At 33.1% G+C, this 16329-nt stretch overlaps 1 protein-coding gene across 3 annotated transcripts in view; it reads right to left on the bottom strand.

Moving 5' to 3' along the window:
- The window catches only part of LOC136026503 (formin-like protein), a 132580-nt gene that overhangs the window by 53217 nt on the left and 63034 nt on the right, over positions 1–16329 (bottom strand). For all 3 annotated transcript variants that reach the window (XM_065703130.1, XM_065703131.1, XM_065703132.1), the window contains 3 exons: positions 10049–10220; positions 7242–7502; positions 5934–6186 (listed from right to left, as the gene is read on the bottom strand). In XM_065703130.1, the coding sequence (XP_065559202.1) occupies positions 5934–6186; positions 7242–7502; positions 10049–10220 (686 nt within the window). The remainder of the gene's footprint in view (positions 1–5933; positions 6187–7241; positions 7503–10048; positions 10221–16329) is intronic.

Below are 16329 nucleotides of genomic sequence, written 5' to 3'. Positions count from 1 at the left end.
CCCTTTTCATACACGGAATAATTTATGTTTGTTTTAAGTTTTAATGTTGATCCTTACTTTCTGTTGGAAAAAACTTTTTTTTATTTATTATCACATAATAATCATAGTTATGAAACTACTTAAGGTAAAATTAGCTAGAAAATAACACAAACAAATTATTGCTAATATTGACCATTATTTTACAAAATTCGAACTTTAGCGTAAAGAGCGAGGTATTGACGAGGGGGCGAACTTCCTCATATACGTAATATAAGGAGGTTCGCCCCCTCTTCAATACTTCGCTCTTTACGCTAAAGTTCGAATTGGTATCTAATTCTTTAAGAATGACCCCTGAATCACAAAGGCCGTTTAATCGGTTAAACAGCTATTTTGAAATTACTAAAAATATTTCAGCATAAACAGCGAGGAGTAAAATTAATGTTACTCCTTACTTTCGGTAGAAAAACTTCTTTTTTTTAATATAATTTCTGATCGTCTTTTAAATAATGCTGGGATATCCACTGCTCCCTTCATAGATATTATTTTCATAAGAGATATTATATTATCACAAAGGCCGTTTAATCAGATTAAACAGATCTTTTGAAATTACTAAAAATATTTCAGCATTAACAGCGAGGAGTAAAATTAATGTTACTCCTTACTTTCGGTTGAAAAACTTGTTTTTTAATTCAATTTCTGATCGTCTTTTAAATAATGCTGGGATATCCAGTGCTCCCTTCATAGATATTATTTTCCCCCATGAAAAATTCCTCAGTGCAAAATCCTTCCACGTAATCCAACCCCCCCCCCCCCCAGAAATCCCACCACAGTCCCCAATGAAAATGTTTGTATCTGTCTGTACTAATAACAAACGCTGTATATAAACAACGGGCTAAGTTCATAGCTTCCGGCAAACCTTCCACCTGGGACTGGGGGGGATGAAGTCGTCCTCAAAGACATAGCTATTAGATATTTCGACTATGCTGAACAAAATGGTTACCTAAAAATTTTGGACCAGTGACTTTGGGAAAAAATGAGCGTGGGAGGGGGCCTAGTTGCCCTCCAGTTTTTTTGTCACTTAACAAGGGCACTAGAAATGTTCATTTCCGTCCGAATGAGCCTCCTCACGAAATTCTTGGACCACTGGGTCGATACTATCACCCCTGGGAGAAAAAGCAAAAAAAAAACATCAAATTAACACGCATCCGTGATCTTTCCTCTGGCAAAAAATAAAAAATTCCGCATTTGTGCAGATAGGAGCTTGAAACCTCTACAGTAGGGGTTCTCTGATACGCTGAATCTGATGGTGTGATTTTCATGGTGTGATTCTACGACTTTTAAGGGGTTGTTTCCTCCTTTTTTCAAAAATAAGGCAAATTTTCTCAGGCTCATAACTTTTGATGGGATTGATTAAACCTGATGAAACTTACATACTTAATCAACATAAAAATACGATTCTTTTGATGTATCTATTGGTATCAAAATTCTGTTTTTCACAGTTTTGGTTACTATTGAGCAAGGTCGCTCCTTACTTACAGTTTACCACGAACTGTTAGAAAAAGTGCGACATTAAAAATCCATTATTTCTCATAAAAAACAAGCATTATTTTGAAATAATTGTTTTATCTGCGTTTGTCTTCATTTATGTTTATTATTGTAAGCTTTGATGACCACACTGCCTTTCCATCATTCGAACAAAAAGGAACCAGCATGGAATTAAGAATGTTTCGGGGAAATTTTATCTTAGCTGAACTTTTGTGAATTGATGATATTAAAGCTCTGTTAATTTTAGCTTTTTAGATAGTTTTTTCGATCGAATAGCTTTTTGATCCTGAAATTTTAACGGTTTTATTCCCCTTTATTCGTAATTTTTTATTTATTGCTTTGTTTTAGTTTATTCCGCCTTTTTGAAGATGACTATTGGTCATGCAGCCGAAATATCCGCTTAGTTTTATTCTCAGCATCAATGTCTTCAAAATAAGCTCTCATTTCATATTATGTCAATAGTGTATATTTTTCTTTTCTTTGTTTTTTTCATGCTCCTTCTTTTCGTCTATTGCTATCTATTCTATCTATTGTTTTGTTTTAGTTTATTCCGCCTTTTTGAAGATGACTATTGGTCATGCAGCCGAAATATTCGCTTAGTTTTATTCTCAGCATCAATGTCTTCAAAATAAGCTCTCATTTCGCTTTCATTTCATATTATGTCAATAATGTATATTTTTCTTTTCTTTGTTTTTTTTCATACTCCTTCTTTTCGTCTATTGCTATCTATTCTATCTATTGCTTTGTTTTAGTTTATTCCGCCTTTTTGAAGATGACTATTGGTCATGCAGCCGAAATATTCGCTTAGTTTTATTCTCAGCATCAATGTCTTCAAAATAAGCTCTCATTTCGCTTTCATTTCATATTATGTCAATAGTGTATATTTTTCTTTTCTTTGTTTTTTTCATGCTCCTTCTTTTCGTCTATTGCTATCTATTCTATCTATTGCTTTGTTTTAGTTTATTCCGCCTTTTTGAAGATGACTATTGGTCATGCAGCCGAAATATCCGCTTAGTTTTATTCTCAGCATCAATGTCTTCAAAATAAGCTCTCATTTCGCTTTCATTTCATATTATGTCAATAGTGTATATTTTTCTTTTCTTTGTTTTTTTCATGCTCCTTCTTTTCGTCTATTGCTATCTATTCTATCTATTGCTTTGTTTTAGTTTATTCCGCCTTTTTGAAGATGACTATTGGTCATGCAGCCGAAATATTCGCTTAGTTTTATTCTCAGCATCAATGTCTTCAAAATAAGCTCTCATTTCGCTTTCATTTCATATTATGTCAATAGTGTATATTTTTCTTTTCTTTGTTTTTTTCATACTCCTTCTTTTCGTCTATTGCTATCTATTCTATCTATTGCTTTGTTTGAGTTTATTCCGCCTTTTTGAAGATGACTATTGGTCATGCAGCCGAAATATTCGCTTAGTTTTATTCTCAGCATCAATGTCTTCAAAATAAGCTCTTATTTCGCTTTCATTTCATATTATGTCAATAGTGTATATTTTTCTTTTCTTTGTTTTTTTCATGCTCCTTCTTTTCGTCTATTGCTATCTATTCTATCTATTGCTTTGTTTGAGTTTATTCCGCCTTTTTGAAGATGACTATTGGTCATGCACCCGAAATATCCGCTTAGTTTTATTTTCAGCATCAATGTCTTCAAAATGAGTTCTCCTTTCGCTTTCATTTCATATTATGTCACTTGTGTATATTTTTCTTTTCTTTGTTTTTTTTCTTCTTTTCGTTTTGCTCCTTCTTTTCGTTTTGCACCACAGTTTTTGCGACAAACTAAAGTAACAATAACTAGAACCTAAAAAATAATGTACAAATCTGTTAGTAAAAAAGTGAGAAAAAATAAATCATTATTAGCATGAAATAAAAAACCAAGTTTTTTTTTACTGAAAGTACGAAGCAACATTAAAACTTAAAATGACTAGAAATTGCTACGTATATGAGGGGGATTAATTCTCTACTACACATCACTCTTTAGGCCTACGAGAAAGTTGTTTAGCACTTTTCAAAAATATTCTTATAGTTCTAATTAAACAAACATTGTGTTTCAGGAGTCGTTCTTAAAAAATTGGGACAAAATTCAAACTTTAGTATAAAGAGCGGGGTGTTGAAAAGAGGGGTTACCCCGTCATATACGTAATAATTTCTTTTCGTTTTAAGTTTTAATATTGCTCCTTATTTTCAGTTGAATCTTTTTTTTTTATTTAATTTCTGATCGTAAATAATGTCAGGAAAGTCTGGCTCCACTTCTACGGAAAAAAACCCTACTCATCACTGATATTTAGATAGACAATTCAATCCTAAAGAAAATTTATCTCTGAGAATTACCCTTAACATCACCACGCACAAAATTGATTCGACAAGGAGAAAGCAAGACATAAGAAGGATTTCGTACAGGATTTCTGGCAAATTCCACCGGTGTAGAATCTCCCCTGAAAAATTCACCCACAGGAAAATTTCCTCCCCACGAACCCCCTCCCCGGAGGGAAAATTGTTCTCCTCCATCCGAAAAATGTATGCATACTTCCCACTAACAAATATTATACTTAAACAATGGGCAAAATTCATAGCTTAGAGACCTTTCCCCAGCAGCTATGGGGGTCATGTTATCTCCAAAGGCATAGTTATTCGGCTTTTCAACTATGCTGAACAAAATGGCTACCTCAAAATTTTATCAGACAATTTTGAGAAAAAAGACGTAGGAAAGAGCCTACTTGCCTCCGATCTTTTTCGTCCCTTAAAAGGGAGATAAGAACTTTTAATTTTCATTTGATTGAGCCCTCTCTTGACATTTTAGGACCAATGGGTCGATAAAATCACCCCTGGGAAAAACAGACAAAAAAATAAATAAACACACATCCGTGACCTTTCTTCTGGCAAAAATACAAAATTTAACATTTATGCAGGTAGGAGCTTGAAACCCCCACAATAGGGTTCTCTGATATGCTGAAGCTGATGATGTTATTTTCATTAAGATTATTTGGCTTTCAGGGGGTGTATCTCCCTTTTTTCAAAAATCAGGCAAATTTTCTCAGGCTCGTAGCCTTTGATGGGTAAGACTAAACTTAAGGAAACTTGTATATTTGGAATCAGCATAGAAAGCTAATTCTTTTGATACATCTATTGCTATCAAAATTCGTTTTCAGAGTTTCGCTTACTACTGAGCCTTGTCGCTCCTTACTTACAGTTCGTTACCACAAACTGTTTGGTATTGCTTTTATAAATGAACATTTTTATTTTATATACCTCTAAGTTATAGTAACAAGATCATTCAGGCCAAATGTGGAGCTACTAATTTCGACCTTTTATTGGTATTCAAAATTGTAGTAATTAAAATTACGATCATTCCGAGTTTCCCATTCCTGAGCAACGCCACGCTGTCAGAGGCACTGGTAAATAAAAATAGCACCAGGAGTGGAGCTAGCAGTCTTTCAGTTAGCTTATTAGAGTTTCAGTTTTTTACAGTTGAGTTAGCAGTTTTAGGAGTTAAAGCGCCAGAGTGTCCTCTCTTTGTAGTGCCTTATATTACGCTGCATTATATTCATCAATTACACCAATGTGAAATATAATCAATTCAGCAATATAGTTAACAAAGATTTAACTGTCATAATAAAAAGGTAATTATACAATTAATTGACTAACATTAATTATTATTAGTTTAGCTTAATTAATAAAATAGCATTCTTACAATTCGTGACCTGAGGGCAAAATTATCCTATTCCGTAAATAGTCAAAATTTGAATAATTTTCTGCCATTTAGTTTTTTTTTTTTTTTTTTTCTTGTCTTTCAAAGTACCCATGTGGGATCTTTGTAGAATCCTAAACAACAGTCCTGTTGTTGTAAATAAGTCCTGGTTGAACTTCCCTGAAGTAATGATGCTAGGACTGTCTTTAAAAGGTTTTAGTTTTAAAGATCGTATTTTAATGTGAGCTTATTTTATATATTTTTTTTTTCTTGTCGCAGAGGACGGCCCTTGGATATAGGGTAAAAATATTTATTTGAAGTTCGCATTGCATTGTCTTTTAAAAAAAAATCCCAATCGTTCTACTTGTTATTTATCATGGAAAAGCAGTGCGGTCTTCGTCACTATTCTGTAGGATCCTCTGTTGCTTAGCGACAAAAAATTCAGTTTTGTTCTAATCAACAGGTCAGCACTTTTCCTCCGATTGAAATTATTCTACCTATCTTATTTGTTTTCACTATTAATAAAGACTAAAGAAAAAGAATGAAACTGAATCAAGCAGGAAAAAAAATATGGGGCGTTAAGAAAAAGGCTCGAAATATTTAATTACGTTTTTCCAGCACTGAGTTTTCGAGCAGTGGGACTATTTAACACTTTGGTCACGAATTAATTGATATTGATATACTTCTGCAACAATAAAGACAAGGTCCTTACCTTTACTCGACCTAGGTAAAGTATTAGCAATACTTTCAAGCTCCTGGATTCGACATTCTAGGTGACTCTGCTTCTGTTTTGTCTCTTCTTCCCGTTGCGCCTGCGTAACTCGAATGGACGCCAGCTCTCCCTCGAGTCTCAATCGGGCTTCATAAAGCTCGTCGCGTTCAGTAATAATTTGCTGCAGTCGAGACTCCATCTCTAGCTGTTTTGTGAAGCCATCTTGCTCCAATAGACTCAATTTTTCGTGGATCTGAAATTCAAAAGACATACTTTCGTTAAGTAAACACGCACGTTTAATTTCCTACCAAGAGCATTAGAGCCTCTTGCTTAGTGCATTATAGCAAAGGATTCTAGTTTAGCTATTGTGTGTCAAGTTGTAGTCAAATCGTTGTTGTTTTTTGTTGTTGTTTTTTAGGGGGGGGGGGGTATTAGAAAAACGTGGAACAGTTTTCAAATATAACCAAATTTTGCATTTCTCTTTATCTTTAACAAACATCAAAAACAAGAAGAAAAATAGGGAATCCATTTCACAAAACAGTGGAAATTTAATTTGAATGAATATTTCGGCCCTATGTCCAAGGGCCGTCCTCAGCAAAACATACATATATAGAAAAAGAAAATCTTATAACAGCATACGACCAATAGAAATATTCATTTATATTAGACTTCCACTGTATTGCAAAAAGAATCCGCTATTTTTCTTCTTGTTTTTGATGTTTTATATGGAAAGGCAGTGCGGTCTTCGTCGCTATTTACGTCTCTTTGTCTTCTAGGGGGAGGGAGGAGGAAGATGGTGAGACCCCCCACCCACTGGGCGCCCTTCGACAGCATAAGGAACGATTTCACAAGGAGAACAAGGATAGTTATTACTACGCGTTTAAACAGAAATTGACAGAAATATCGAAATTTGCTGGGAAAATCACAATTTTTTCTTAAAAGATATTTCATCATGACAAAATAAGAAAACGGGATTGCTTAAAAAGCTCAAATGTTGTTTAGGAAGAGAAAAACACCCTGTAACACAATTTCACTTTGAATGACTTTGAATTTCTGAAATATAAAAAATGACTGAAATACAAGAAAAAAATTCACAATCTTAGCAATTCAATCATATAAAAAGAGTACTGAAATTGAAAAAAAAACTTTGCTAAATGAATTTGAATAAGTAAAAAAAATGAAATACTTATTCAATTTTTTTAAACTTTAATGCTCCATAATTTCAACAATATCAAAACATTGAATAAAATAAAAATTAACACAAATAAAAGAGAAAAAACAGTTTGAAATGAAAAATGATGGACTTACATGCGCCACCTCGTCTTCTAGCTCTGCAACCTTTTCAAGTGCAGCTGTTTTCGTCTCACTATCTTCCATCAGTGCAGCCACGTCAAAGACATTATCCAGATAGGCTGAAATCTGAGTTTGCAGTTCCTCACTTTCGTGATGTTTTAATCTCTCTAGGGCTTCGTCTAGTCCTAGTTCAGTGAAGGCATATTGAAGATGAACACGGAAATTTACGTCTTCCACGGAATGAACAATTATGTTTATAAATTGAAGACAGGCGACCTGTAAATTAAATTTCAAAATCAAGTAAGAGGAGTTTTAGTGCGGATTTCAATCTTGTCGAATAATTATATCCAACAACATTAAACAATTGATAGTTATTGACTAGTATTTTATAATATGTATATAAATAAACAAACCGATTATTTAGCTGTTTTGATAATTTGAACAAATATTTTTTTTTTCATACACACAAGGACATATGACGTCCTTGGTCGTATGTGTAGCGCTGTTGCTCTGTCTCACGTATTGTTCCCGTCCCTCCTCTTCCGAAATTTCAGACCTTCTGATCTTTCGCCCATTAAATTTTCTTATTTTAAATTTTGTAAATGATTGTTTTAAAGCTTAATGTGAAGGATCCTGTAGTCTGTATAAAGAAAAATATAAAAAATTTGAAGATAAGGCGAAAATTAACCTTTTAGGTCACAATTTATTTCCGTTTTTAGTAACAGTTCTGGCTCTTCATGATTTATAGGCTAAACTATTTAGCAAGTGTTTTTGTATCTTTTTTTCTCTCTCTCTCTCTTTTTAAGTATTTGATCAATATTGATAGGTTTTGGTTGTAAGTGTTATCATTTGTTTTTTCTTTATATTATATTGTAGCGAACTCCTCATTTTTTGAGGGAAATAAAGAAATAAATAAATAAATAAAAATTCTTCTATTTACATTATTTTTTTACTTCTGTACCATTCTTATACATGTACTTCTCCTTTTTCTGTTGTTTTGTTTTATTTTATACTATTATTCTGTGTTTCTGTATTCCATTTTCTATCCTATGTCCCTTTCTTTTCCAAACATAACTATTTTTTATAATTTCATGCTTTCGATTCTACTCAATACTATAAATTTTTTATAAAAAATATTCTACTCTATAATTCTACATTCCAATTTTACTTCATAATGCTAGACCTGACATCCATAGTTTAGGTAAACTTATCTACCATTGCCATCTACCATTATTATATAATATTAGTCAGGTTGTCCTCAGAGGATATATCCTATTTTACTAGTATTGTATTCTCCTTTCCTTTTATATCTTTTTTTTCTGTTGCGTTAAGCGAGCACATACGTAATTTAATAATTATTGTCTATTTCTATGCCTCCTCAAATATTATATTTTATGAATAATTATATCATTTTCTAATTATTGATATAGTTAACCACAAATATATTAAAATTTATTACTCCTAGATTTGGTGAAGCCAAACTGGTTCCTCGCATTGGCTTAAAACCAGTAAGGCATACAAGTCTAAGGAACATCTATAAAGGTTGTAACACTGGAATCGAACGGCTTCAACAAATCGTTGGGTAGAGCATTTTTTTAAAGAAAGAAACAGCATTGTTCGACCTGTATATTCATTAATCTTCGCGCCCATTTTCAAAAAACTACAAAGTTAATTCATGTGGCAAGCATCCACATATGTTGTAAGTGTTTCTATAGATTGAATACAAGCATCCAGATGTGTGGCAGGTCCAAGTTAAAATCCAATTGGCCATTTCCTGCGATTAGGTGTGTCAAGGGGAAGTTAAAAGGGAGGGGCACACACCCCGCGTCCTCATTGATAGCCAAGTTAGCGTCATAGTAGGATATATTAAATCGATATATTTTATAAATTGGATAGAAATATACAGCAAGCATTCAGAACTGCGGTAACAACTACTACTACTAACAACTTGAAATCTATTCAAGGCCTCCTTCTTTACACCCTCCCAGGAACTTCCCAGTTCCTTTAAATATGTCTTTACGACATCCTCCAAGTTAAACTCCAACTGGCCACAAACTAACTCAAAGTTTAAACCAGCTCGGCTTAATTTCTTTTCAGTTGATAATTAGTTAGCCTTTTTGACCAACGCACAATATAAGCATATAATATATTAGGTATATTTTTATATTATATTGTTACTATAATATTATGTATATATTACGTATATATAAATATACAGTATATTCATATTATTTATATTTTTAATTAGTCAAACGGCAACAAAGCGAAATATAAGAAACCAATGGAACTTACGGGAAAAAATCCTGAGTTGTAAGATATTGAAAGGGACAGGCCAGAATTCCCCCTCCCCAATCCTCTTGGGTCCACACCTGGGATAGAGTTAGCCAAAATAAAGTTACTAATATAGTCAAACATAGGCGTTCAACAAGCTACCAAGAACATCGCCTAACTAACTTTTGTCCTTACAAACTTATTGCCTTTCTTGGCAAGCGAATGGCGAATAATGTTTGTTTTCTTTTCTTAATAAATGTATATCTCGTATGAATTGTTTGTGAAGCACTAAAGCTATTCACTTTCAGGGGCGCAGATTCACGCACAGTTAGGGTTGGGGAAAGTATTTTTATAAAGACACAAAGAGGTATTTTTCCTAATTTTGGAGGGAGGAGGCAAAGAACGCACAAATTTTTAAATCAAAGGGGGAGGTATTCGCCCCTCTAGCCCTCATCTACTCCTCGTTAGGAACCTCAGCCTTCCTCCTTGAAATTCTACCTTGACCACCATCTTATCTCCACCATCTACCTGGACTACGTAAGAGTACTTACCATAAATTCCATATGGAATGTATCATAATGGCAAAAATATTTCATCATTGTTTCAAAACGTCTTGTTTCGCCACATACTTCTTTAAAACGGTCGAAAGCGTTTAAAACCAGTTCATGACCACCTTCTACTAAACAAATGGCGGCAAGTAGCTGAAGCACTAAAGCCTTTGTCCTAAAATATAAATAAAAACATATAAATAAATATAATTATGAATAAATTAGCAAACATATATTGAAGTTTCGATACATTAAAAATAAGTATAATGACAAAAGCAGTAGCAGGAGTACTACAATAACTCGTTATGAATAAAAATACAAAAAAAATCACATTACACCAAAGCTTGTGAGAGCATACTGCTAGACAGTGATAGCGAAAAACAATAATAATAAGTCGAAACAACTGAACGAAATGAACTGAATCTCGTTTAATTATTTCAGGAATCAACAATTACAAGATAAAACCGTGTACCGACCAAAGAAAATATAACATTTCGTGACCTAGAGCAACATTTTTTCTTTTTTCTTTTTTTTTGAAAAAAACTGAGAGTAATTTGAACCCACTTTCGGGTTTTTCACGGTTGTTTGAAGCTATCAAAAAAAATTATTTGGTGTGAAACATGAAATATTTATCCATAGAAAAGAACAGTTTACTGCTTGAGCTCACATTCCAATATAATCAGAAAAGAGCTTTCCTGGAAATATCAGCCCCAGAAACTTCCATCCTCATGGAAAATTATATCCTTGGAAAATCCCACTGGATTAGAAAATGCCCCCAGATTAGGAAATTCCCCGGAATTAGAAAATCCCCCCTCCCGCAAAAAAATGTGTGTATACTTCCCAATAACAAATAGGATACGTAAATTATGGGTAAATTTCACAACTTACAGCCCTTCGCCCACGGGTTGTTGGGGTCATGTTATCCCCAAAGGCATAATTATCTGACTTTTTAACTATGCTGAACAGAATTGCTATCTCAAAATTTTGATCGGACGACTTAGAAGAAAAAGGGACGTGGGAAGTTGACTAGTTGCTCCCCATTGTTTTTGATCACTTAAAACGGCACTACAGCCTTTAATTTTGGTTAAAATGAGCTCTCTGCCAATATTCTAGGACCATTGGTAAAACATGATCATCCCTGAGGTAGACAAACAGAAAAAAAAATGAAAAAAATAAAAAGAAACACGCATCTGTCATCTTTGTTGGGGCAAAAATGCAAAATTCCATGTTTATGAAGATGGGAGATTGAAACCTCTACAGTGAGGTTCTCCAATACGCTGAATCTAATGGTACGGTTTTCATTAAGCTTTCTTAAATTTTTGGGATTTTTCCCCTTTTTCTATAATAATGCAGATTTTCTCAGGCTCGTAACTTCTGATGGGTAACTCATAAGCTTCTGATGAGTTTCAGTTACTATTGAGCTGTTTCGCTCTTTACTTACAGTTATTTACCGCGTACTGTTTGACAAAACATAGTATTTAAAGTGAAACTTTATTTTTGCAAAAACCATGACATCACATCTTTTCTCAAAAGAAGATTCATGCGTTATATCATCTTGTATATGAAGCTACAGTTTTTTGTCAAAATTTTGTTTTATTTCAAATATCATTTGTTATTAGGCACTGCCCTCCTAGCGGTAAAAAAGAAAAAAAAGAGAGGATACATCAGTGCTACCTATGCAAAAGTGATTTTCTTTGTTATTATGAATCAGCCATAAATGTCAATTTTTTCTCACTTTTTTTGCAAACAAGTTTTTTTTCGTCATAACTACTATGGGCCGTGATTCGTTACTAGATCGCAGCTATCACTACAGCCATGACTTATCCATCGTAGAAGCTAACTACTTATATAATTGGTTATTGTGGAATCGCCACTTATGGCAACTACGCAATTGTATCGTATACATATAAAAATGAACATATGACACATATATGTATACCTATACATATGTATACATATATATATATATATATATATATATATATATATATATATATATATATATATATATATATATATTATATATATATATATATATATATATATATATATATATATATTACAAATAAAAATTATTTGTTTTAATACTTAGGTATATTTCATTAGGATTGAGCGTCAGAAATAAGTTCTACTTAGATGAAGAATATTATGTTAGGGCTATATCATACAATTACCTGAACAAAAATTACTGAAAACGTCGGTTACTGAAATTACTGAAAAGGTCCTGGCCGAGTGGGTTGGAGCGCTGGATTTGGGATCCCTAGTCTGAGAGGACGCGGGTTCGAATCCCGGTGTACCCAATTCTTCAGTTTGAAACGGGGGTCAGTGGCGTGACTCTGTAAGCTTAGCCAGAGTCGACCCAGCTCTATATGGGTACCTGGAGAAATCTGGGGAAGGTAAACAGGAAGGGTGTGCGAAAGCACAGGATGGCTGGCCCCCAACCCCCCATTGCACTTCCTGGCTGAAGGGCCAAGAAACGGAGATCAGCACCGCCGGTAGGGGCTGTAAGGTCTAATGCCGTATCCTTTACCTCTTTTTATCGTATACATATGTACATACATATGACACATATAAAAGGTATCGTATACATATACATATCGCCAAATAACGGACAGCAGCACGTCTGTAAGTAAATAAAAACGACACTGTATATCGGTAATAAAGTTAATACTACTACTACTACTGCCAACTCATTAAAGCACCAAGCTACCCGGCATTAGCAGTTCTGCAGACGTTTTTTTCTCCAGTCCAATCTGACCAGAGATTCACTCTTGACTCCTCTCCAGAAGTTCTTAATTACCTCTTACATACTTTCGTAGGACGTTATCCAATCCTATGCTAGGACTTCCTGCCCAAGATGGAATAAAAAACAGGAGGATTTGGAAACGTACCGTCTTTCATCATAAGACATGACTTAAGCATTGGTCTTAAGTTTCTTTCAGTAGAGCCAATAGAACTGGGATTGAACCATGTTATTCGTGTAGCTCCTAGTTCAATATAATAAATACCAAGGACAATTCAAATACCAATATAATAAATGCCCTACATATAAATACTAGGGTTAGTCCTTAAACAACTCTTTTGGAAAACCTAAAGCATAGATTTTTTTTTCCTCAGCCATTCGAAGTACCCTTGTTTCAGAGACGCAGCTCGACATACTCGATAGACGCACCTATAGATGTTGTTTTGAAAAAAATAATTTTCCACCGATTTAGTTAGTGAACTGTAATAACCCTGCTTTACCCCTCCCCCTATCTTATATGACTTTAAAACTTTATATGGGAGATGTAGCCAAATAGCCTTGCAATTAATTCTTTTTTTTGTTCGAGCATCTTTAAACTCGTTTTAGTTATTTTATAGATGGCGCTCTATCATAATTCTTTTGATTCTAGACTTTTCTACCAAGGTACTTACACAAATTAAATTCAGAGAGCAGGGATGATTTCCACTGAAGCGTAAAGTCTACAATGCAAAAATTACAGGACTTACCAAATAAATAAAAAAAACGATATTTTGAAGAACAATCAATTTCCCCCACGTAAAATTTAACTTAAACTAATTTGAAAGACAGCTTTTAAGGTTACCTAGGATTAGAAAGGGGGCTTTTTAGTAAAGAAATACTCAAAATATCATTCAGCTTTGGATGGAGAGTTTAAACAGACCTTATAAGATTCCTCAAATTCTACAGCTAAATAGCCCACAAATTTCTCTTTTTTTACAGTTGGAGGATTGGAGGATTATATTGGATTTGTATTTGGCGATTTATGTTGAATGTAATTAGGTGATTCAAAGTGTTAGCTGATAGTTTGATTAGTGAAATGTTGATTTAATCAAATTTTGATGTGGGTATATTTGTTTTTCCGTGTTTACTGGACAGTCCCTTTGGACAGCCATCTGTTAGGCTCATGGGCAGTTCAGAAAAATATTATGTTACTATGTATGTTGTAAATATTTTGTTCAATAAAATAAAAATAATGAAAAAATGGAAAGTTTAATGATATGTATTTTATACTTATACTTATATTTTATTTTGTATTTTATACTTTGTATTTTATACTTTTGTATTTTATTATGTATTTTATACTTATACTTGTATTTTATACTTAAAAAATTATATATTTTCATACTTAGGTATATTTCATTAGGATTGAGCATCTAAGAAAAAAGTTCTACTTAGTTGAAGAATATTAGGTTTCGGCTATATCATACAAGTACCTGGGCAAAAATTACTGAAAAGGTCAGTTACTGAAATTACTGAAAAGGTCAGTTGCTGAAATTACTGAAAAGGTCAGGCTCTCTGGCAGCTCAGAAAAATATTATGTTGCTATGTATGTTGTAAAAATTTTGTTCAATGAAGTAAAAATAATGAAAAAGACAGAAAGTTTAATAATATGTGTAAGAAAAAGATATGATATAAAGGAGTTTCAAATAAAAAAAGTTTTAAATTTTCTGTCTAGTATAATAAAAGAAAATAGAAAATATAAACTAAGGAACATCCAAAACATGTGGTCTATCAGTCCATCAGTTTTATCATACCGATGCTGAAAAGGTTAAACAAAACAGGGCAAAGTTTAACCTCAGAAGTAAGCCCATGGAGGGAGGGGATGAAATACTCAAATTAAGGTTAAAAGAAAGGAGAATAATCATCTAGAAAAGGGAGGTTTAATTTGCAAATAAGTGAAATGTATTTTGAAATAGATACTCCAATGGAATAAAATGAAAGAAACTTGAATTGCCAAGCTATTTTCTTGTACCTCCCATATAAATTTCTAGGGATTACATAGGACGGGGGTTTATAAAGTAGTTTATTAAGGCCCATTTAGATATTCCAATCTATGCTTCATGATATTATACATATTTCTTGTAAAGGAAAAAAAAATTTCTAATCCTGTATCAGTTTAAATTTTGATATTATGCATGTATCTTGTAAAAAGAGATCTTTCTAAGCCTATATTAGTTGTCCAAATAAGTTTAAGCAAGAATTTTACTTGGAGGACGGGCGGATATACAATATATTCCATGCATTTATACATCTATTTTAATAAATAATTTCTAAGATCACACTGAGAATGCATTGGAAAATGAAAAAATGTGAAGAAATAAAAACAGATATAAATGAAATAAGACAACACGAACTGACGGTGAAGAGAAAAAATACATAAATGTGAAGAGGTAAAACACGTAGATGGATATTTCCAGTCAGTGAAAAGGGGAAGAGGAAATATACAAATATTTAAGAAATAAAGTAAATAAGAAATAAAAATTATACTAATAAACGGTCTAAAGACAAAATAAGAACAAAACAAACCTTAAAAATTTTCCTCTTTGATTGTTTCTTCTTAAACTCGAATATGAATTGATAGAAAAATTATAATTTTCACATTCATCTATTATTTCAATACAATTTTTTGTAAACGAAACATATCTATCAGATACTTTTGATGTTGTGGGTATCTTAGTCCTTTAACAACTGTGCCCAACGGGTAATACACAAGAACAAAATAAGGCCTCCATCCAAGAAGCATAGACATTTTGTTCTTGTTGAAAATATCTCGAAGGTCCATCAATGATTTTTCTCACAAAAAAAAGGACAGAACTAACGAAAAAACACCTTTGAAATGTTGAAATCAACAAAAGAATCTCAATGGTACATTTGTACTACTGCACAACGTGGAAGTGTTTATTTATTTTGAACAGAGTTTTATAGCCAAGAAAAATAAACTTTCAAGTTTCATTCACAAAAGAAACGAAGCGAAAGCTAGCCCACCTAAGGATACTCAAAGACATTTATTTATGCACCATCGGCGAAAGTATTACCAATCGCACTTAAGATGGCAGTATAGCCCAGTCCAAATCGATAATGAACAAGAAGTAGCTATTAGGTTGGTCGCCTGATCATCCAAACATGACACAAAAAGTTCTGTTTCTCTCCACGCTGGACGACCAGCAGTTAATTAACTAAACAAATGCGACTTAGCCTAAGTAAAGAACAATATGGACATTATCTGTAATTTATTTATTTTCTCTAAGCCACTTCATACAGAAGGAATTGTAGAAGATACAAAGCAGACAAATTTTATTGAAAATTAAAAGTTACGGCGGCCTTTTAAAGAGTCAAAAGTGACTGGAGGACGTCGGGTTTTCTTTTAAATATGTAGCCCAAATTTAAATATAGATTCTGGTACAAAAGATCCTTTATGCTAACCTCAAAACATTGTAAACAAAATTTGTCATGTTTTATTTTGGAAAAAAAAGGTTTAAATGAAACTTTTGACCAGGCATTT

Source organism: Artemia franciscana, chromosome 4, assembly GCF_032884065.1.
Source record: "Artemia franciscana chromosome 4, ASM3288406v1, whole genome shotgun sequence".
Taxonomy (NCBI): Eukaryota; Metazoa; Arthropoda; class Branchiopoda; order Anostraca; family Artemiidae; genus Artemia; species Artemia franciscana.
The sequence above is the reverse complement of the archived record's forward strand: the minus strand, read 5'-3'. Positions and strand labels throughout refer to the sequence as shown.